Consider the following 22,030-nt stretch of genomic DNA (forward strand, 5'->3'; position numbering starts at 1 on the left):
TCTCTTTCTCTCTCTCTCTCTTTCTCTCTCTCTTTCTCTCTCACTCTCTAATGGCCCTTCGTTTCTTTGTGTTGTGCTGGACAATAGGATGTCTCAGTCCATTCTGCCTCTCAGTCAGTTGGACGAATTATGTGAGACTGACCTCACCGTCTCCTTCCATTACTATTTAATGCCAGGGACTTCATTGGAAACTGGGTTGTTTGTGATAGCCTGCGCTCCATGCAATATTCATGGTGATTTGGCGAGCCTGCGTCTCCCGTGGTGATACAAGGACTGGTTGCCAGTCACACCACCTGGACCAGAGATACAATAGGTGGATCAATGACGGGTTTGGACGGTGATACTTTGTTTAGACACTTTTGTCTGAACGTTTTCTTCAGCCTGCTAATCACAATCGTGATTCTGTCGTGAAGGAACAACGTTAACGTTTCTTTCAAAATCATCCACTCAAATTAATACATATAATATGTTATGTCCATGGTCTAAGAAAGTTCAATCAATATTTGAACATGAGCTACTCTCTCCCAAAGCCGGAAACCAGATAAGTAAGAATCGAACTTCAAAATGTTTTGTATCCAGATGATGGAGAAATAAATCCAGAAATGCTTTATTCTATAGTAGTGGTCTCAGTTCTGAAACACAACATGTACCTATGAACTCAGAACATTCCCGGTTTGATGACATCACAAGTTTGAGTTTTAGCAGTTTTTGGAGTTGCTCATTCAATCTTTTTGTATTGTCTTAGTATGCATTCTGAAATAACATAATGGTTTGATGGGCCGTCAGTGAGGACCATTTAGACTCAACCATTACATTACGTGGTTATTTAATAGATCTTACAAATAGCACCTTTAAGATGTTAAAGTCAGATGCAGTGATGGAAGAAGTACCAAACCGTTTCAAAATTTAAAGGAGCTTTTTCACCCAAATTATATAAAAGAAAAACATATTTTCCCCCTTACCTGGTCTGCTATCTATCTATCCAGATCCATTTGGTGTGTTTTGCTTAGTTTTGGAGATATCTGCCGTACAGATGTCCGCCGTCACTCTAATACAATGGAGCTGAACAGCACTCGGCTTGGGGAAATTTGGGGAAAACTCAAAAGCAATGGTCCTCATTCTCTAACATGTTCGTAAGTACCTTTGTAAATATCTTTGTAAAAAGCAAAAAAATCCTCTTCCGGATTCTTGAACACGTGAAACGGTCTCTGTAAGTGGTCAAAATCATTGCAGCTGGGTTCCCATGAATGAAAAACGTCACTCATTCTTAAACTGGAAGCGCGTTCTCATACACCTGAATTTGCATACAGACACGCCCGCCAGCTCCTTATAAGGCGAGGACCGTGTGCAAAACAGCGAGAGGCTCAGAATTGCATCTGCTCTGTGCTGACCCCCGTATTCAACAGGTAGTGTGGAAGCGATTTGCGACTGATCTCAAAATGAGATTAGAATCAAATGTATTGTCATCATACAGCACAAGTACAATACACCATCCAACCAGAGTGCAAATGTAACAGTAAAGTGCAATAGTAACATACAATGCACAGGTGATGAAACTGGTAAAATGCTTCATTTGGGATAAATAGTTGGTGATTGCATTCAAGTTGATTCTACAGACATCCTCGGAATTAAATAATTATAATAAAGATAAATACGACAATATTTGTATCATTAACAATTACATTTTGCATTTATAATCCTGACTCAATGAGGCATTGTGAGCATTACACACACACTGCAAACTAAATAAATAAGAACTAAACCGGTCGCCACGGATATAGCTACTGTATAGTGGAATATACTGTATTAATATGCCATATACCATATACCTATGATATTATTTATTGTTGGTTTGATTTATTCCTATTGCTATAAATAAATAAATGCATGCAGAAGCGTGCAGGTTGCCAGGGTTGGTGGTCCTGTGATGGTTGCCAGGGTTGGTGGTCCTGTGATGGTTGCCAGGGTTGGTGGTCCTGTGATGGTTGCCAGGGTTGGTGGTCCTGTGATGGTTGCCAGGGTTGGTGGTCCTGTGATGGTTGCCAGGGTTGGTGGTCCTGTGATGGTTGCCAGGGTTGGTGGTCCTGTGATGGTTGCCAGGGTTGGTGGTCCTGTGATGGTTGCCAGGGTTGGTGGTCCTGTGATGGTTGCCAGGGTTGGTGGTCCTGTGATGGTTGCCCCGATGGCTTTGTCAAGAAGATGTATTACCGTATTTTTCCTAGAAAAAAGTCTGAAAAAGGTGTGTTGTCTTATATTACAGAGTGTAATGTTAGAAGATGGCGAGCCCAAAAGGGCTGCCTTAGAAATGCAAACAGTCAGAGAAAAGATGTTAACCAAAATATGTTAGAAATAACAGCCTACATTGAATAAAACATTTTATTTAGTGTTTTATTATCATTCTTTTCCAATAATATTATTTTCTTTATACAAACTAGATTTGGTCGTAAAAGAAAATATTTTTCCAATACTTCCAGTCTTGAAAAACGGGTTGTCTTATATTCTTACCAATATGGTAATACTCCATGTAGCCTATACTGTAGTTTCACACATTCACGTCATTATGACGAGCCCTGGTGCATTGTTTTCCCGCCTATGGCAGAGATGAACAGTCTTTTCCTTTTCCACTTACCAGTAATTTTGCCCTTGATTGATTTATTTTTATTGTGGAGTAAGGTCGCTTTCACATATAGTTTTGGTGGACTCGGTGCGGTTCTGGGGGAGAAGTTGCAACATTGTTGCATTCTTCATTTGGTTCGCCTGCTTTCACACAGATATCTGTGAGGCGGACCGAGACCTTCTGAACAATGTCACGCGGTCGAAAAGGGCGCTTGTCTATTGGACAGTGGAAATGTGTGTGTGGCTGCGATCCCGTGTGTGCGCGCGCGCGTGTGTGTGTGTCTGTGTGTGTACTGCGGAGCCCTCCAGATCAGCGGAGCCGAGTTTTGACATGGCATTGATCCATTGTTCTATTGAAGCACATTACCACCATCCTCTCGCTAAACAACTTGTAGACCACGGTGTTTTTATGAGTGCCCACAAGTAGCTGTTTTAATAATATAATAAGCCGCGCGCCTCGGTAATAATAATAAGCCGCGTTTTTTCTTCCTTCTTCCCAAGATGCACAGACATATATAGATAGATAGATAGATAGATAGATAGATAGATAGATAGATAGATAGATAGATAGATAGATAGATAGATAGATAGATAGATAGATAGATAGATAGATAGATAGATAGATAGAGAGATTAGATGCAGTGTGCTTGTTTTGCAGTGAGTGCTGCGAGCAGTGGTAATAATAATCACTTCCTATATTTGGTTCGCGTTTGGTTCGATGAAGCCGAACCGAGACCTACGTTTTCAGGCGGACTAGAGTTCGCCTGCTTGGTCCGCGGACCGAGTTCGACGCGCATTCACACAGACCCAAAAAACCGGACTATCGAATTCTGGTCCGAAAGTCCGGACCAAACAGCCCCTGTGTGAAAGCGACCAAAGACAGCATCCAAGGGATAAAAACATGAGAAAGTGCAAGCACTTATTTCCATCATGGTCCCTGATTTTGGACATGGACAGACATCATAAAACATAGAGTGTAACTGAGGGGTACAATTCCCTGACTGTATTACTAGGTATGATACTTACTACCACTACCTTTGTACTTAATATTCGGCCACCCAGTACACGGCATAAATATATTATCATGAACACTCTCACGTAGATGAAACGGATCCAACACAAATGTACGAATTAGAAACAGGTCTTTATTTCTACACAGCGATGGTGTGTAGAATAAGCACTTAATCACTTAATTACATTTATGAATTGAAATAGTATGCACTTTTATGGCAAGGAGTATTCGTCGGTATATCAATAGAGAATGTCCAATCTCTGAAGGCGCAGGTGGTAAATATACGACCTGGAATAGTTAAGGAATAACAGCAATGATACTTTAATGATTATACTAGATACACTAGAGGGGGTTAATCCGGTCGCTTGTAAGCCGACAGGAGTAGGAGGGGGGGGGGGGGGTAGAATCCGGCTGCCTCGTCCGGCCAAGGGTATCCCAGGTGAACCCACTGTAGTGCCGTTCAATGCGCCGGCGATCCTTGGACCACAGATGAAAGCAGGTGGACTCTTTGTGGGCCGGCTCTCTCCGGTCCACGGGGGAGAGACGTGAAGCGACCTCGTCTTGCAGAGCGTCTCCTCACCTTGCGTCCTCTCCAGGGGGGGGGGGTTCCAACACACGGCAGTGTCGGGGGTCTTTATCCATGGAATAATCAAAGTATCCAAAGCATAATCCGTGCCTGGGAAGGCGGGCTGTCGTCGGTAGAATAATCCGGTATACAGGTCCACTCGCTCGTCGGCTCTGGGGCTCCTCGGGTGCAGCTTCACATAGGGTCAACCACCCTGGGTAAGCAGCCAGTTCTCTGCCCGAAACGATGGGGTACTGACTACGGTAGTATTCTCACCGCACGAAGCACTATATATTAACAGACTATTATTAGCTTAATAGACTACGTCCAACTCGACGATATAGTGCCAAATATGACTATTCAAATATTAATATACACGATGTCTCAATACCGATGGTAGGCGAACTTGGCCTTACTCCCACACGTGGCGTCGCGGGGAGGCTTTACGTCTGTGACTCTATTGGAGGGTAAGAAACTGGACTGAAAAGAAAGTCCTACTTTAGTAGCGCAGTATATATACGCACTATGAACAAATAGTCCCATTAGTGGTGCGGTAGCCAAATTCCTACGCGGAACTAGGACTTGTTCGTACATGTCGAGCGGTACGTTTGAACTGGGTCTGAGGGGTATGGCAGCCTGGCACCAAGGTCTCGACCAATAGTAGAATGGAGACTATTATGGGATGTTCAGTAGGCTAGAATGGATATTCAATGCATATTGTACAAGGAATATACAAGGGATATCAGGGAATATTAGAGAATATACAAATACAATTAAATATATATATATAAATAAATATATATATTCGGTTTAATCTGGCCCTTCACAACAAATAATCTGGCCCTTCACAACAAATAGGTCCCAGACCTAATCAGTTAAACAGAGACAGATTAATCGCGTTGTCTATTTACACATAAGGGTTTGCTGTAGGGGTCAGTCAACTTCACAAAGTCATAGGGTTGTAGGGTCATGGTCATCATCGATTGTGTCTGGGAGTCGAGGCAGTTCTATGAGCCTTGCCACGGGACGGGTGTAAGTGCGACCCTGGACGAGCACTTCAGCTGCTCGGACCTTGCCGTCGGCACCGGTGATCACTTTGCTTACGCGGCCGGCCGGCCACATAGCTCTGGGCAGTGATTGATCAATAATCATGACGACTGTTCCTTCTGTCAAATTGTCTCTCTCCTTTACCCACTTCTGGCGGGTCTGTAGAGACGGTAGGTAGTGCAGTAGGAAACTGTTCCAAAACTTGTCGGCTAATACTTGGCTGTACCTCCACATTCGTCGGCCGTTCGCTTCTTCAGGCCGGTACATTGTCTGTGGTAATGCAGGATCTAGCCGCCCCATCAGGAGTGTGTTGGGGGTAACTGGGTCGATATCCGCCACATCACTGGAGACATATCCGAGGGGCTTCGAGTTAAGTACTCCCTCAATCTCCGTGAGGACTGTCATTAGGACTTCTTCCGCCACAGTCTGGGCCCCAAGTACTGCGTACAGGGCTGTCTTTATGGAGCGCACTTCTCGTTCCCAAGTGCCACCGAAGTGGGGTGCGTTTGGGGGGTTGAATTGGAAATCAACCTGTGCTGGAGCGAGGTGGGTCTTAAGTTCTGGGCCCATAGCTTGGAAGCTCTCTCTCAGCTCTCTTTCGCCGCCTTTGAAGTTTGTCCCATGATCGGACAATAGGGTAGACGGTCTTCCTTTCCGTGATGTGAATCTACGGAAGGCCATAAGGAATGAGTCTGTGCTCATGGTCGGGAGAAGCTCGATGTGTATCGCTCTGGTGGTCATGCATTTGAATACAATACCCCACCGCTTCTCGGTTCCTCTTCCTTTCTTTATGTGCAGCGGGCCAAAGCAGTCCATACCCGTTGAGTGGAATGGCTTGTCACCGATTCGGAGGCGACATGGAGGAAGGTCAGCCATCCTTGGTATGCTGGGCTGCGCGCGCCACTTGCGGCAGTCTAGACATGTTCGCTGGAAGCGTCGTACCGCCTCTCTTCCTTGTAGGATCCAGTAACGACGTCTGATTTCCGCGAAGACTCTTTCTGCTCCTGCGTGATGTACATCCTCATCGTATTTCTTTATAATCAGCTCTGTGACCTTGTGTCGGCTGTTCAATACGATCGGGTATTTAATGTCATCCGGTAGATTGGGGGCTCTGCGTAGGCGACCACCCACTCTGATGAGGGTATGAGCGTCGCTCTCGGGGGCCAGGTGAATTAATCTGCTGTCGGATGGGACGGGCTTTCCTCCCTGTAGACAGGCCAATTCATCGGGGAACGAGTCTCTCTGGGCTCGCTGCAGTAGAAGCAATTCTGCTTCCTCGTAGTTAGCTGCTGACATATCAGCGGGGGACTTGCACTCCGGGTGGTACCGCAGGAATGTTCTTTGTTGTGCACTCTCTATGGACGTGCAATCGTCTATGTTAGGGTCGGTGGAGGCTACGGTGCTCAATCCACAGAACACAGACTTGCGGGAATGGGGTCGTCCCAGCCCTGGTCCTTGTCCCACAATGCTCGTACAATCATTTTTGCCCTGGTGGTGTACGGTAGAATACATCCTAGCGGGTCATATTGTCGGGCGAGTGTTGTGTACACACTCCGTCTGGTGGTCGGCGCCGCCGCCGGCCTTCCCTGCTCCGTAGTCAGGGGCTTGTGTCTGTAGTGAAGCGAATCTGTTTTGAATCGCCACACCAATCCCAGGGTCATCTCCTGGGCTTCTCCCGGGATTGTAGCCATCCAGGTCTCGCTGCTGGCTGCCTTGTCCTCGGAGGAGAGGCTGCGCAGTACTTGCGGATCGCTGCTGGCCCACTGCCTGAGATCAAAGCCGCCTTTGATCAATGAGGCGCGGAGTTTAATCAGGAGAGCCTCGGCTTCTTCCTGGGTTGAAAGGCTTTGTAGACAGTTGTCTACGTAGAAGCTGTTCTTTACGCTGTGTCGGACCTCTTCGTCTGCTGCTGGGTCCTCTGCTACATGTTTCTGTAGTGCAAATGTCGCACAGCAGGGGCTGCACGTCGTTCCGAAGGGGAGGACTTCCCATTGGTAGATGGCTGGGTGCTCATCTCCTGGCTTCTCTCTCCATAGGAACCGTAACAGGGGCTTGTCCGCCTCTACTAATCTCACCTGCAGGAACATTCCTTTAATGTCCCCGCTGATGGCCACCTTTTCCTGGCGGAAGCGGAGTAGAACGCCGAGTAGGGAGGGGCCGAGTGTGGGACCGGGCAGTAACTCTTTATTTAGATTTTGGGATCCGGTCTGGTAGCTGCAGTTAAATACTATGCGGTCTTTACCGTTGTGATGGACCTTGTGGTGGGGCACGTACCACGATTCAGTGGTCTGGTCGGCCTCTTTAATGTCCATCTTTGTGACGTGTCCCGCTGTGATGAGCTTCTCAATCTCAGCGCGGTATACACTCTCTTGGGCGGGGTTCTTGGCTAAGCGCCGCTCCGTGTTCAGCAGGTACCGTTCTGTGGCGTCTGTCTTGGCGTGGAAAGTAGGCATTCCTTCTCGCCGCAGGAGTGGCGTGGCGTATCTCAACACGCCGTTGACCGGGACTCTCTTGGTCCCTGTCTCGAGGAGGTGAATTGCGTAAATGTCATCTTTAGAGCGAATGTCTTTCTTTCCGTTCTTAAAGGGCATTTGTTCCAAGGTCCATAACCGCTCTACGTGTTGCAGGAGTGCGGTTTCTCCCTCTGTCACTCGGGAGTGGAGACATCTAGTGGCTGTACTTCGGTTGAGAGATTTGGCGAGCGGGCCTTGGAGAGTCCATCCCAAACGGGTCTCGACTGCTGCAGGACAGCCTCGGGGTCCGGTATGAACCCGGTCTATCGGGACAATGAGGTCTGCATGGTCGGAGCCTATCAACAGGGTCGGCATAGCATTGTCTATGAGCGGGATCGGTAACTTGCGCAGATGTGCATATTTCTCCATCAGCTTGGCGACGGGGTATGTGTACCGCGACAGTCCTATTTCTTGGCTGGTGAAAGCGTCTGCAATCTGGTACCGTCGCTCAGGCTGGCCGCTTGCTGCGATAGAGAATGAGACATTCTCGCCCTTTATCGTCTTCAAATCTCGTCTTATTGTCCGAATTGTCATTTGGGTTTCGCTTCCCCGCAGCCCTAGCTGGGCCGCAGCGGAGGCGAGCAGCAGGGTCTTCTCTGACCCGTCATCGAGGACGGCGTAAGTGTCCAGGACTTTATTCTGGTAGCTTAGTGTCACACGCACTACTTTTAGGAGTACTCGGGCTCCACTGCTGCTGGCGGGATCGATGTACATGACGCTCGCTTTGCGGCTGGATGGTGCAGGTGAAGGGCGCCGTCTGTTACTGTCGTGAAGTATGTCCAGATGGGCTCCATCGCACTTGGTGCACCTTTTCTTTAAGCGGCATTCGGCTGCCATGTGTGAGCGCGCACAGCGAAAACAGCGCTTGTTGGACTTTATCCATTGACCTGCTTCCTCCGCGTTCAGCTTGGGGAAGGAGTCACATTGCGCTAGCCAGTGTTCTTTCTCACAGTAGGGGCACACTATCTTCCACTTCTCCGTTCTGGAGGGGGTACTGTGGCTCCTGCTGCTCGGTACTGACTCCGATTGGTGCATCACAGTCACCGATCTTCTTCCATCATTTAGTCGTCTGGTTCCTTCTCTGGAGCCAGGGGTGCTCCGTCCGAATGTATCTAGCCGTAGGCTGCTGACTTCTCTCGCCAGGAAGTCTGCTAGATCGAGGAGGTTCGGTTCGGGGCCATTCGGGTCTCTGTGGTCCCTCTGCCGCCTAAAGCGCTCCTGACGAGCGGGCGGCAGCTTCTCCAGGATCCTTTCCACATTTGAGTTGGCGTAAAGTTCATGCCTCCCCTTCTCTCTTTGCGCTCCCAACATCCCTACCAGGGACTGCACTCTGATGGACAGGTCGTCCAGTGCTCGATTGTCTATTGCTGGGGGTAAGCGGTCGATGTGTCGGATCTCCTGGATCACGTAATCCCATATGCGCCCATACCTCTGGTCCAATGCTACCAGCGCTGCTGTGTATGGGGTGGTGGAAGTCGCGTAGGCGAGCGCTATATTATGTGCGCGGGGTACCTTTAAGTGCTTCAGTAGGATGGCGTATTTGTGACGTTCATCCAATACATCCACCAACATGGTCTCCAGACACATGCGGAGTTCTGTATACTGGGCCCGGTTCTCTTGGGTGAAGTCGGGTACCATAGGCGTGCCAATGTATGACGCTGACTGTGGATACATCGGCGAGCGTTGGGGGAGAGGCCTCCTAGGCGAGTCTCCTCCCGCTCCTTGGTATGGGCTGGTACCGGCAGTGTACCATGGCCCGCTTGTCCAGGTGCTGTTCCTCGGTGCGGGTCGTGCGTCGTGCTCACCCGTGTATAGAGTCGGGGGTCTGTAGCGCAGCTCCGCGGGAGTATAGCCTGGGCTGTACCGGACCTCCTGGTCCGGTAGAGTACTGTGCTGTCTTCGGGCGTGGTTCTCCTCCTCTTCCTCTTCGTCTTCAGTTAGGTCATCCAGTGCTTGTAGTCTCTGGTTTAGCCTCTCCACAGGATAGGCTGCTCCTTCCCGGTTGCTAGGTCTCGCTTGGACCGGTGGGGGGGAGGTGGTCTGTGGGGGGTATAGACCTCGTCTGTTGGTCAAGTTCAGGGTTGTTTACTCGGCTAGGGGATGCCGCCCTGGAGGTGTGTCTAGACGAGTTCCTGGAGCCTCTGGCGGAGGGAGAGGGTGTTGTCCGTCTGATCAGCTGTTCTATTAGTTGCGACTGCTGTCTGTCGCGCGCTGCGTCCCGTTGAGCACCGGCTCGTTCTCGGGCCACATTCTCTTCCATCTGAATGCGTCTTATTTCTAGACGTATCTGCTCGTGTTCGCTTCGCTGCTGGATCTGCAGTCGGTCGCGTTCAGCAGCGGCGTTCAGGCTGATGAGGAAGGCCTGCTGTAGGGTCCTCTCTGCCTCGCTGGGAGAAGGCGGTTGTATAGGGGAGCCTTCCCTCGGGGTACTCCTTGCGGAGCCTTGGAGCTCTATCTCCACGGTGCTCTCCCCGTCTTCTTCCGTGCCGAGTTCTCTCTCGGTAGCGTTGTATTCCTCCCGGGACTCATCGGGGACTACTTCTTCAGTACTGGCGGGATGTGAAGTCATGTCTGGTTCCCACTGGTCCCCACCGTGAACTTGGTCAGTTACATTAGAGCCCGTAGGGGCCTCTATGGTCGGGGTAGTCTGGGCGTTGGGGTTAGACATACTTTTACTTTCTAGTTTTACCGCGTTTACTGTTAGTAGAAGACTAGGTTGTTGACTGACAGCGTAAGCCTCTAAGTACTGAGGGAGCCGTCGTTCGCGCTGCGGGCGTTGGTTAGGAGGATCGTTTCGTGGAGTGTTCATCATAGGCCATTTCAATATTAATAACACTATATTAATATTACACTAATTACCCTCCGGCTCGAAGGACCAATTGTAACTGAGGGGTACAATTCCCTGACTGTATTACTAGGTATGATACTTACTACCACTACCTTTGTACTTAATATTCGGCCACCCAGTACACGGCATAAATATATTATCATGAACACTCTCACGTAGATGAAACGGATCCAACACAAATGTACGAATTAGAAACAGGTCTTTATTTCTACACAGCGATGGTGTGTAGAATAAGCACTTAATCACTTAATTACATTTATGAATTGAAATAGTATGCACTTTTATGGCAAGGAGTATTCGTCGGTATATCAATAGAGAATGTCCAATCTCTGAAGGCGCAGGTGGTAAATATACGACCTGGAATAGTTAAGGAATAACAGCAATGATACTTTAATGATTATACTAGATACACTAGAGGGGGTTAATCCGGTCGCTTGTAAGCCGACAGGAGTAGGAGGGGGGGGGGGGGTAGAATCCGGCTGCCTCGTCCGGCCAAGGGTATCCCAGGTGAACCCACTGTAGTGCCGTTCAATGCGCCGGCGATCCTTGGACCACAGATGAAAGCAGGTGGACTCTTTGTGGGCCGGCTCTCTCCGGTCCACGGGGGAGAGACGTGAAGCGACCTCGTCTTGCAGAGCGTCTCCTCACCTTGCGTCCTCTCCAGGGGGGGGGGTTCCAACACACGGCAGTGTCGGGGGTCTTTATCCATGGAATAATCAAAGTATCCAAAGCATAATCCGTGCCTGGGAAGGCGGGCTGTCGTCGGTAGAATAATCCGGTATACAGGTCCACTCGCTCGTCGGCTCTGGGGCTCCTCGGGTGCAGCTTCACATAGGGTCAACCACCCTGGGTAAGCAGCCAGTTCTCTGCCCGAAACGATGGGGTACTGACTACGGTAGTATTCTCACCGCACGAAGCACTATATATTAACAGACTATTATTAGCTTAATAGACTACGTCCAACTCGACGATATAGTGCCAAATATGACTATTCAAATATTAATATACACGATGTCTCAATACCGATGGTAGGCGAACTTGGCCTTACTCCCACACGTGGCGTCGCGGGGAGGCTTTACGTCTGTGACTCTATTGGAGGGTAAGAAACTGGACTGAAAAGAAAGTCCTACTTTAGTAGCGCAGTATATATACGCACTATGAACAAATAGTCCCATTAGTGGTGCGGTAGCCAAATTCCTACGCGGAACTAGGACTTGTTCGTACATGTCGAGCGGTACGTTTGAACTGGGTCTGAGGGGTATGGCAGCCTGGCACCAAGGTCTCGACCAATAGTAGAATGGAGACTATTATGGGATGTTCAGTAGGCTAGAATGGATATTCAATGCATATTGTACAAGGAATATACAAGGGATATCAGGGAATATTAGAGAATATACAAATACAATTAAATATATATATATAAATAAATATATATATTCGGTTTAATCTGGCCCTTCACAACATAGAGCATCATAATAAAACATAGAGCATCATAATAAAACATAGATCATCATAATACAAACATAGAGCATCATAATAAAACATATAGCAACCCCATAAAACATTAACCTGTATTTCACTTCTACATACTATCAAGAGACTATAGACCAGGGGTTCCTAAACTTTTTCAGCTCGAGACCCAAAAGAGAAATTTGGTGTTTCCCCGGGACCCAAACTTACAAAAATACATCATGAATTGCCATAACATACATTTATAAACTACTGATAAAGAACACAACAAACCATGATTTCAAATGTATATGAAATGTATTTATTTAATTATAAAAGTACATCACAGCAATAGTCAGAGTGTAATGTTAAGTTGCTCACCACTTCATAACATATGTACATACAATTTTGTAACACTTGTAAATGAACAAACATGTTCTACTCTCCTTTCTATTTCTCACCCCTTTTTCAACTCTCCATTTCTTACCCCCTCCCTCCGTCCCCCAACCTTAAACCCCAACATTGAGCAACATTCTGATTAATTTGTACTGACTTATTAAAAAATTCTACTGACCTGACATGCTAGAGGGGGTATAAATTATTTCATCTATGGCACAATGAAATCTAATGAGAGGTATGTGGCTGGTTGAAGTTTTCAACCAGCAGATCTATTCTGGGCTTGGTTTTTGAAAGTGCTATTCTGAGGTCATGCTGAGCATTGAGGCTGTTTCTGTATTTGTTTTTCAGGTATGCTAGAGTAGAAAACCCATATTCACATAAGTATGTGGTGCCAAACTGAATCAACACATCTACAGCTTTTTTATTTAAAAAAAAGATATAAATGTATAGATAAAAAAAAAAATGGCGACCCAATAAAAACCCTACGTTTGGGAAATGCTGCTATAGACTGATACGCCCTACCCTCTCATTCCTAGACGTGGCTACTCTACAATTCACTGGCTAGCCATTTCTTTGTGGCACGTCTAAAGCTTCCCCCCTCTTCAATGCTTTTCAGGGCCACTGGAAGCTTGTTCCACTCCAATGCCGCATAATATAAAAAAGTATTTGTCCCCATTAATGAGTTGAATTTAGGAAGTATAACATCTGTACTGCTCCTTCTAGTGGAATATGAATGATTGTCACGGAAGCGATTGAAGTAATTGGATAGATATTTCTGACCCTTATTTTGAACTATCTTGTGTGTAAGACCTAATTTGATGTGAATTACCCTTTTATTGACCGGAAGCCAGTTTAGTTGCCTAAAGAAAGTTGGCCTTAGGTGAGTGCGTGGAGGTAGCTTAAGGACTACCTTCATTAATTTATTTTGAGCTGTCTGAAGTTTGTTTTTCATAACCTGTGCAGTGCCACTAAACCAGCAGGTGGCAACATAGTCAAAATTACTTTGAACGAATGCGCCCGCTAGCATTTTGAGTGTTGCCTTGTCAAGTAGTTCCCCTTTTCTAGCTAGGAATTTAGTTTTCTGGCAGATTTTAGTGTGGGCTTTTTTAGCCATGGCCTCCCCTGTAAGATGTTTGTCAAGTATGCAGCCCAGATATACTACAGCATCCCTGATACTGCATGTGGGGTTAATGAGAAAATTGCATTTCACCAAGGGATTTCATGTTTTGTTAATTTTTAACAAAATTTTAAAAGCCAAATTGATTAAAATTCTAAATCCCCTGCCTTATCAGAAAGAGTACATTAGAAGGCTTTGTTCACGAGACCACAGCTGCATGAACCAGACTAAGCTAGGAGCGATGTATTAATTGTCCTATAGCTGCAGCAGAGATTGGAGACGGGCGGGAGAAGACAGAAAATGCATCACCCATATCGGTGACCTACAGTTATTAAAAGAAAATTCCTTTTCTATGCTTTCTCCCATCCAACAATTTAAACGTTATGCCAATCCCCTCCTGGTTGTTCCGTTATCCTACTGTCAGCCTGGTGAGGGTGTAGACTACCACATGCCTCCTCTGTCGGTCTGGGGAGGGTTTAGACTACCACATGTCTCCTTTGTCGGTCTGGGGAGGGTGTAGATTACCACATGTCTCCTCTGTTGGTCTCGGAAGGGTGTAGACTACCACATACCTCCTCTGACGGTCTGGGGAGGATGTAGACTACCACATACCTCCTCCGATATATGTAGAGTCGGCAGTTGCTTCTTTTCACCTGACAGCGACATACACGGAGGTTCATGCTATCTCCCCCCAGATCCCCTCCCTGCTGAACAGGTGACCCGACTGACCAGTAAGAGTCACTATTGCAACAACCAGGACTCATACCCTCACCAGCTTCCCACCCGCGAACACTGACAGTTGTGTTCATAGGGACGTCTGACCAAGCCGGAGGTACCACTGTCTGGAATTGAACCCAGGTCTCTGCAGTGGTAGGCGAGTGCTTAGACCTCTACACTACCCAGTACCCAGCCACCCGCCCCGATGGCTTCTTCTTTGAAGTTAGCTGGCTCAGAGCTAAAAACAACATCCTTTTAATTAATTGATTGCATCTCCGATTGCATGACTAGTACGGTCACATTGATATCTGCTTTGGCATGTAGTCTAGTCGAGAAAAGTACTAAATCCCCCAAAAATAATTATGTAATGCTCATTGAAATACTTCAAAACTGCAGCAAAGTAGAGATTCAATAAACATACTCTCCTGCATTACTTCCCACCACTGTGCTCCAAGGACAAAGAAATTACCAAATGCCAAGGATGCAGTCAGTCTACAGTCTACTAGGGCGTGGTGTGTTGTTGTTCTTCTGCCTCATCTGCCTTGTCTTTTCCAACAGGTTTTTCCTCATGTACCTTATCAATAAGGACGAGACGGAGCACACCGGTCAGGTATGAAACCAATTACCTGTCTGGGAGAAAAACACCTTTTCAGTCAGCCATTGTGATCCTGGATACACAAGAAGTATAGTGTGTCATGATCAGATATAACGTAAGGTTATGTATATAACCAAGTTCTATGAATACTGGTGACGCTCAGCGTCAGTCTGCACTAACCTCACTTCGTGCACAGCACTGAATAAAAAACGTCCACAATGTACCTTTACATACCGACATCCGTCTGGCCACACCCCTATCCGCTTACCTTCATAAGCAGGTGTGTGGTCACCTACGCGCCTCCTTCCCAAACTTTCACCACAAGGCGAGGTCAAGGGCCGTAGCGGCGTCCAGATGCTGAGCGTCACCAGTATTCATAGAACTTGGTTATATATACCTTACGTTCTATTTCATACTGGTTTCCGCTCAGCGTCAGTCTGCACAACAGGAGCTGAGCGGAAGCCAGAAGTTCGACAAATGTACCCCGCTGATGCCCCCCACAACCATCAGACCGGAGAGGATCGAGCTCCCCCGACCCTCCCTAATGGAGGGATACCCTCCCTATTGGAGGACGGGAGGGAGACGGATCCGACCGTGCGAAGAGGAACTCGAGCAACTCAACGCACAGGGTGAGCAGACCGTGGCTTGACCCCACGACTATGCACACGCACAACCCGCATGCCACCAGGGAACGAACGGAAGGAACAAACCTCGTTACTGCCCCCAAAATCACGGAGTCAAGAGCAAACTCAACCCCGTGGCAAGGCCGTAGCAGTGGAGCGCGAAGGAAGACCCAGACCCCCTGAAGGGACTGGATCCCCTGGAAAAAGGGAGCCCGGAGAGGTCAATGACGCCAAGCATCAAGACCTCAACAGGTGGTCACTTAGTGACACCGCCCCCCACATCACCAGCGTATTCGGACAGGGCCCCTCCAAGAGCGGGCCCTTCCCCCCACTAGTACGCCGCCTGGCACACTGACCCTGCAACACAGGCAGTCAGCATGGCCGTAACTTGAAGCACTCAAAAGACTAACCATAATGGAAGCAGGCAGCGCACCGGGGAAACCAGGCAGCAGGCTTTAGACCCGAGCCTGGAGCACTGCGGACGAGACAGGCGCCAAAGGGGTCAACTGAAAACAGCACCCCGGCGGAAGGGGCGTATGCTGGCATTGTTGCGCACCATGACAAAGCCTCCATTAAAAAAAACCCACCCAGAGGGGTCGAGGCAGAGAAGGCTGACACGATTGGCAGACGTCATGAACGTGCAGGGGCACACTCAACCGGGTAACCCGGGAGTTGACTCTGCCTCCAACACACCAGGGAATCAACCACTCTCTTGGTACCACATACAGTGGTTGTTCCTATAACCCCTCAAGAAAAAACTCCAAAACACACCTGCGGGTATACACCAGCTATACCGCAGTACAAGTGTTTCAGTTTCCAAAAAAGGGTTATCCCAGGCCTACGGGTCAACGAAACATTACTTCGGACCGGGCCCGGCGGCTCGGGAAGCACACAGGGCTACCAGAGGAGGTCCAGAAGACCACCCCAACAGCCCCCTCTTCGCCATGCGTGAGAGAAGAGCGAAAAGAATGGAGAACCAGCCCCTTTACGATAGTGCAGAGTACAACATGTACCCAACAAAGGGTCTCCATAACGCCTAACCCTGTGACACCCGGGCCGACCCGGCATTTTTCCCCCCGAAAAAAGCACAAGTCCCTCAGGGTACCAGAACAGCAGATCTGCGTCCCCGGCGGACAACGGGTTAACTGACCTGGACCAGCGCGACCAGAACCAGTCCCGTGCCCTAACCACGCCGACATGCCCACTCCAGGAGAGGGGGTAGGTATGCGTGTCGATCTAAAAACATGAAAAGAGGGCGCCACCCAGACGGTCTCATTTTGTACCGCGCTCAGTGGCCCACCCCCAGGGCGTGAGACCCCTCTACTTATGTTCTGATCTATTCCGTTAACATCCCCCAGATATGAACGAGAATCCATCGAGACCCAGCAACAGGCGCTCGGAAGAGAAAAAAAAATCCCATCCCAGTTGCCCTATAAAAACGCTGTTTTAATAACGAGCAACCAAGGCGTACTAGCCTCCTGCATGATTCTTATCAGAAACACCCCAAGCCAGCACTATGTACGCGTCGAGACCCAAACACATCAATGGATAGTGTTACCATACACCAGACATTGGTCCTTCAAGTCGCCTGGGAGAACGACAAGAAGTTGTCGTGCTTCATATTCTTCACTCTTTTTATTAAAAAAAAGAAAGAAACACCGACTGACATGAATCCCACGTGACGCGGCAGAGGGTAAACATTTTTTACATTCTTACATCCCGCCACCCTCACCACAGAGAGGAGACGGGAATCCTCAGAGAGACTTCCCACGTGAGCCATAGATTGAAAAGTCACGGTAACATTGAGTCATGTGACCAACAGACTCAAGTTACACGTATATCGAGCGTAGTAGAACAGTAAGTTCCTACGCTCTGCCCCGACAACTTGACAATAACAGACCATACATACAGGTCTGAAAAAACTCACGGAAGCCGTCGTACAATAGAAATGTGCCTAGTGACGTTTGCTATGATGGGGGGAAACCCAGGACTCAACCGCCTGTGATAGGTGCGGAGTCAGGGAAACCCTCCCCCCCCCCCCCCCCCCCCGTGCCAAGCTGCCTAACAGCTTGGCCCTGACCGAATGAAAAGAGAGTCCAATAAACCCCCTGACCAATCAGAAGAGGGATGGAGGGGTTTATCCGGTACCCCCTCGCAAGCCCAACCCTTGCATACGACAACAACAAACAGCCATATGATACCTTAAGTAGCCAATATGCTAATGAACAGCGCAAAGCTAATTCAATGCACGCTAGCCACAGACACATCTGTGAACAGGTTTTATAACAAGGCCAAGTTATGTATGTGTGAACCCGACACCCGTATCCATGTTGTAAGACACAGAAAATCTGATAGAGAGAGAGAGCGGCATGAGCCGCGGTACTTTTCATACGAGCATTACTGCAGACCAACACAATAGTGTTGCGGCTCAATATCACTGTTTAAGCAACAGAACACACAACTAACCTCTACCTTTATGTGAAGATTCAGGTCGAGGCAGAAAAAACCTTTTTCAACCGAGTGTAAGCTGCAGGCCTTGCTTAAGCTCTAACATGAATGTAGCGTCTAGCCCTCCTATCAAACCCATACTAGCGAAAGATTCACACGTTGTATCCCCATCATATGTTTTGTGAATAAACACACAGTTTGTAACAAGGAGGGACTCTTTATTTTCTAACAAATCATATTTGGGCCGGGAAGGGAACAGGGGGGGACCACAGAGGGAAAAAGTCAACTCTTTTCAGCGACGCCTGCCACAAGCCGCTCGGGACTTGCCACCCCGGGGAGCCCCGGAGGGACGTAAACGATCGGAGGCTGGTCACGACGAACCCTACCGTCACCTCCGAGCGTAGATGGGCCGGCTGCAGTGGCGGAGGCGCCCTCTCTCCTCCTGGCCTTCTTCGCCGAAGGTCCAGCAGTGGCGGTGGTAGCAGCGGCGGCTACGGCGGCGGAACCCCGACGACGAGCCTGCCGTCTGACTCCACCGGCGACATCGGGCGGGGGGAAATGAGGCTGGAGCACGGAACGCTCCTCCTGCATCTCCCTGCAGGTTGAGGTCATCAGCTGCAGTGCCGACCCGAAAAGTCCAGCATCGGAGAGGGGTGCCGTCAGAAGTGGAGTCCTCTTCTTCTCCGGCACACGCGCCTGCTCCAGCCAAAGGTGGCGCTGGATTAGAGTGGCCAGGGCACGTACTTTCCCAGCGGCTATGGCCTGCGGCTGGATCAGATGCAGGATGGCTCCTGCCGACTGGGCGAGCTGATCATGTTGCAAATCAGTCAGCTCCGTACCGCCCGTCAGTATCCCGGACATGAATCTCGCCAGCTGCACGATGTTAGAAGTGGCAGCCAGAGATTGTGTCGCGGAGATAAATGACTGGTCACTCCAAAAAGCCAACCGCCTCGCCGATTTCCCTTGGGGAAGCGGCTTCGGTAACGGCTCCCACACCACCTCAGGACAAAGGAGCGCCGCCATCGGCCTATCAAGCCGAGGCACGCCATCCTTCATGCCTTCTACCAAACCCACCACCCTCGTGACTTGCACGTAGGCGGGGGTAAGGCCCATGACGGACGTAGGCCTCCATTGAGGGGAAAAATGGACAGACAACGTCCACCCCTCTCACCGGACGGCGTTGCCATAGATGACCTATGAGATCGTCAGGAATAGGAACAGGCAGTGGCTGCGGCAGCGGCACGCCGTTTGCGACTGCCGCCGCCGCCATGAGCTCGGGGAACAAAGCATGCAGTTCCCCCTGCATACTTTCCCCCACCGAGCTCGCGTCCCTCACATGCAGCAGACTACTGGTTAAAGAGCCACATTCTGATGTGGCTGATAGCAGGGCATCCCGCCGCCGAGTCGGAGGTTCTAACCCAAAATCTGCGTACGAGGAATCCCAAGGAGACATCTCACCCCCCTCCAGTGATACCTGGACGGGCGGGGGACATGTCTCCACCGGGGCTTCGAACAAGAACCCGTCCGCTTCTACCATGTAGTCCTCTGTTTCCATCGGCCATGGAGAATCAGACGCATCCTCATCCGGCTCCAGCAACTCACCAAAACCAGGCCGTTCGCGTCTACAAGCCACCATCTTGCGACGGGAGCGAGCTGACGCAAAAAGTTTGCATCTCAAATCCCCCGCAACCAGAGGAGCCGGCCGCCCAACAGCGGACGACTCCCCGGAGGCAGAGGAACCAGAGCCGGAACCAGGCCATCGCACAGGAGACGGCGCTGGTGCACCAGCTCCTTGGAGAGGCAAACTATCCATCGGACGTCTACCGGGCTTGGCCGCCGACCACGAAAGACGCCTCAACCCCGCTCCAAGACGCACGACAGAGGAGGCAATGGAGAACCGCTGGTGAAGGGTGACGTTGCGAGCGCGACCCTCCGAGGTAAACATTATGACTTAGCTTTTTTCTTTTGAAATTTATGAGAGAAAGAAAAAAGCAAGAAAAAATGTACACACGTATCAACTTTCTTCAGCTAACAACCTCGTCAAGTGGGTATATAACAGGCACTTCCTTGTGGTGAAAGTGAAGAAGGAGGCGAGTAGGTGACCACACACCTGCTTATGAAGGTAAGCGGATAGGGGTGTGGCCAGACGGATGTCGGTATGTAAAGGTACATTGTGGACGTTTTTTATTCAGTGCTGTGTACGAAGTGAGGTTAGTGCAGACTGACGCTGAGCGGAAACCAGTATGAAATAGAACTGTGTTTGTGTGTGTGTGTGTGTGTGTGTGTGTGTGTGTGTGTGTGTGTGTGTGTGTGTGTGTGTGTGTGTGTGTGTGTGTGTGTGTGTGTGTGTATGTGTGTGTGTGTGTGGGTGTGCATGTGCATGTGCATGTGTGTGTGTGTATTTTTATTTAATATCCTTAAATGTCCTTTAACCCATGTTGAAGCCTTTTAATCCTGAATATTTTAATATAATGTATGTATGGTTTAATTGGTGGATTAGATAGATAACCCTTGTGTCTGATAAGGACAAAATTGTCCTTTGAGATTCTTATTTTTTTTATAACTTTGCAGTGGTCATGTTTTGTAGCCAAGATATGTGGCAAAGGTGTATCTTTTTTCTTAACACCACTTTCATTCAGCCTGTAGAATTTAAAGTTACACTCTTACCATTAAGGGACAAAATTGTCCTCTTCAATAGGGCCATAAAATATTATATGTTGAAATAATTTCCTACTTTTTTTTCTCCATAAATCTTTTATTCAACTTCAGCCCTGATCATAACCACCTAATATTAAATACATTTTTTGAATTTCAACCCTTTAAATGTCAGTGTTTGTGATGTCATCACAAATTATTGTTAAAAAAACACACAAATCTTAAATATTTTCTGGGGTGGATTATTACAGGGTGGATTATGTGTCAATGATTAGCAACAACACAGATTTTGATGGATTTTTTGTTTTTTTTGTAATTTCAAAAACGATTTTAACATATAATATTTTTCTTTTTGAAGAGGAACAGTTTGTCCCTTAATGGTAAGAGTGTAACAATTTTGTTTTCAGACACAGGGGATAAAGCATGCTCGCTTAAATAGATAAATAATAATAATAATAATACCTGCCTGAGAAATTATATTAGCCATTGTGATCCTGGAAACACAAGAAATATGGCATATCACACTCAGATATAACTCTGTGTGTGTGTGTGTGTGTGTGTGTGTGTGTGTGTGTGTGTGTGTGTGTGTGTGTGTGTGTGTGTGTGTGTGTGTGTGTGTGTGTGTGTGTGTGTGTGTGTGTGTGTGTGTGTGTGTGTGTGTGTGTGTGTGTGTGTGTGTGTGTGTGTGTGTGTGTGCGTGCGTGCGTGCGTGCGTGCGTGCGTGCGTGCGTGCGTGCGTGCGTGCGTGCGTGCGTGCGTGCGTGCGTGCGTGCGTGCGTGCGTGCGTGCGTGTGTGTGTGTGTCTCCAGGAGTCATACGTGTGGAAGATGTATCAGGAGCGGTGCTGGGACTTCTTCCCGGCGGGAGACTGTTTCCGCAAGCAGTACGAGGATCAGCTCGGATAGAGTGGACAATTGCTTTCCTCTTCTGCCTACGGAGGGAAGGCTGCAGGGATATGTAGTCCTTCACCCCAGCGGTTGGACTACAACAAACAAAACAGCAGTTGACAGCAATCGTCCCGCCACCCTTACTGTAAGCCTCCTCTATATGCACTGGACCTGCCAGAGGAGAGGAGAAGGCAAAACGACCTTTTTGCTTTTTAAAACGAGAGAGAGAGAGAGGGAACCATCTCACACAAACTTCAAATGTCCCCTCGACACCTGGGTTACAGTGCCAACCTACGAGAGGAAGGAACAACCGCCACATGAGGAGAAGTAGCGGCATTAATATAGAGATTCAAGACTTTTGGCTCAGGTTCAGTTTTTTTTAATTTATTATTCGGCTACATCAGGCTAATGTGTTTCAGCCCGGTGCCTTCATCAGAGTGTCATAAAAACATGGTGGCACCAGCCTCTCTTTTATATTGCATGCAAGCAACATATGACATATTCAATACATCACAAGCATGATACAACGCGTAAATATA

The 22,030-nt window shown here is 48.4% G+C and overlaps 1 protein-coding gene across 1 annotated transcript in view; it reads left to right on the forward strand.

Annotated features, from left to right (window-relative positions):
* LOC311225759 (ryanodine receptor 3) overlaps positions 1 to 21,509 on the forward strand; it is a gene marked incomplete at both ends in the record, with an annotated part of 274,770 nt that extends 253,261 nt beyond the window's left edge. Inside the window, 2 exon segments of the mRNA XM_084311153.1 lie at positions 14,842 to 14,893; positions 21,414 to 21,509. Of these exon segments, the coding sequence (XP_084167279.1) occupies positions 14,842 to 14,893; positions 21,414 to 21,509 (148 nt within the window).
* Positions 21,510 to 22,030: the final 521 nt, after the last annotated feature.

The sequence above is a fragment of the Notolepis coatsorum genome, assembly GCF_963971535.1.
Source record: "Notolepis coatsorum genome assembly, chromosome: 3".
NCBI classification, from domain to species: Eukaryota; Metazoa; Chordata; class Actinopteri; order Aulopiformes; family Paralepididae; genus Notolepis; species Notolepis coatsorum.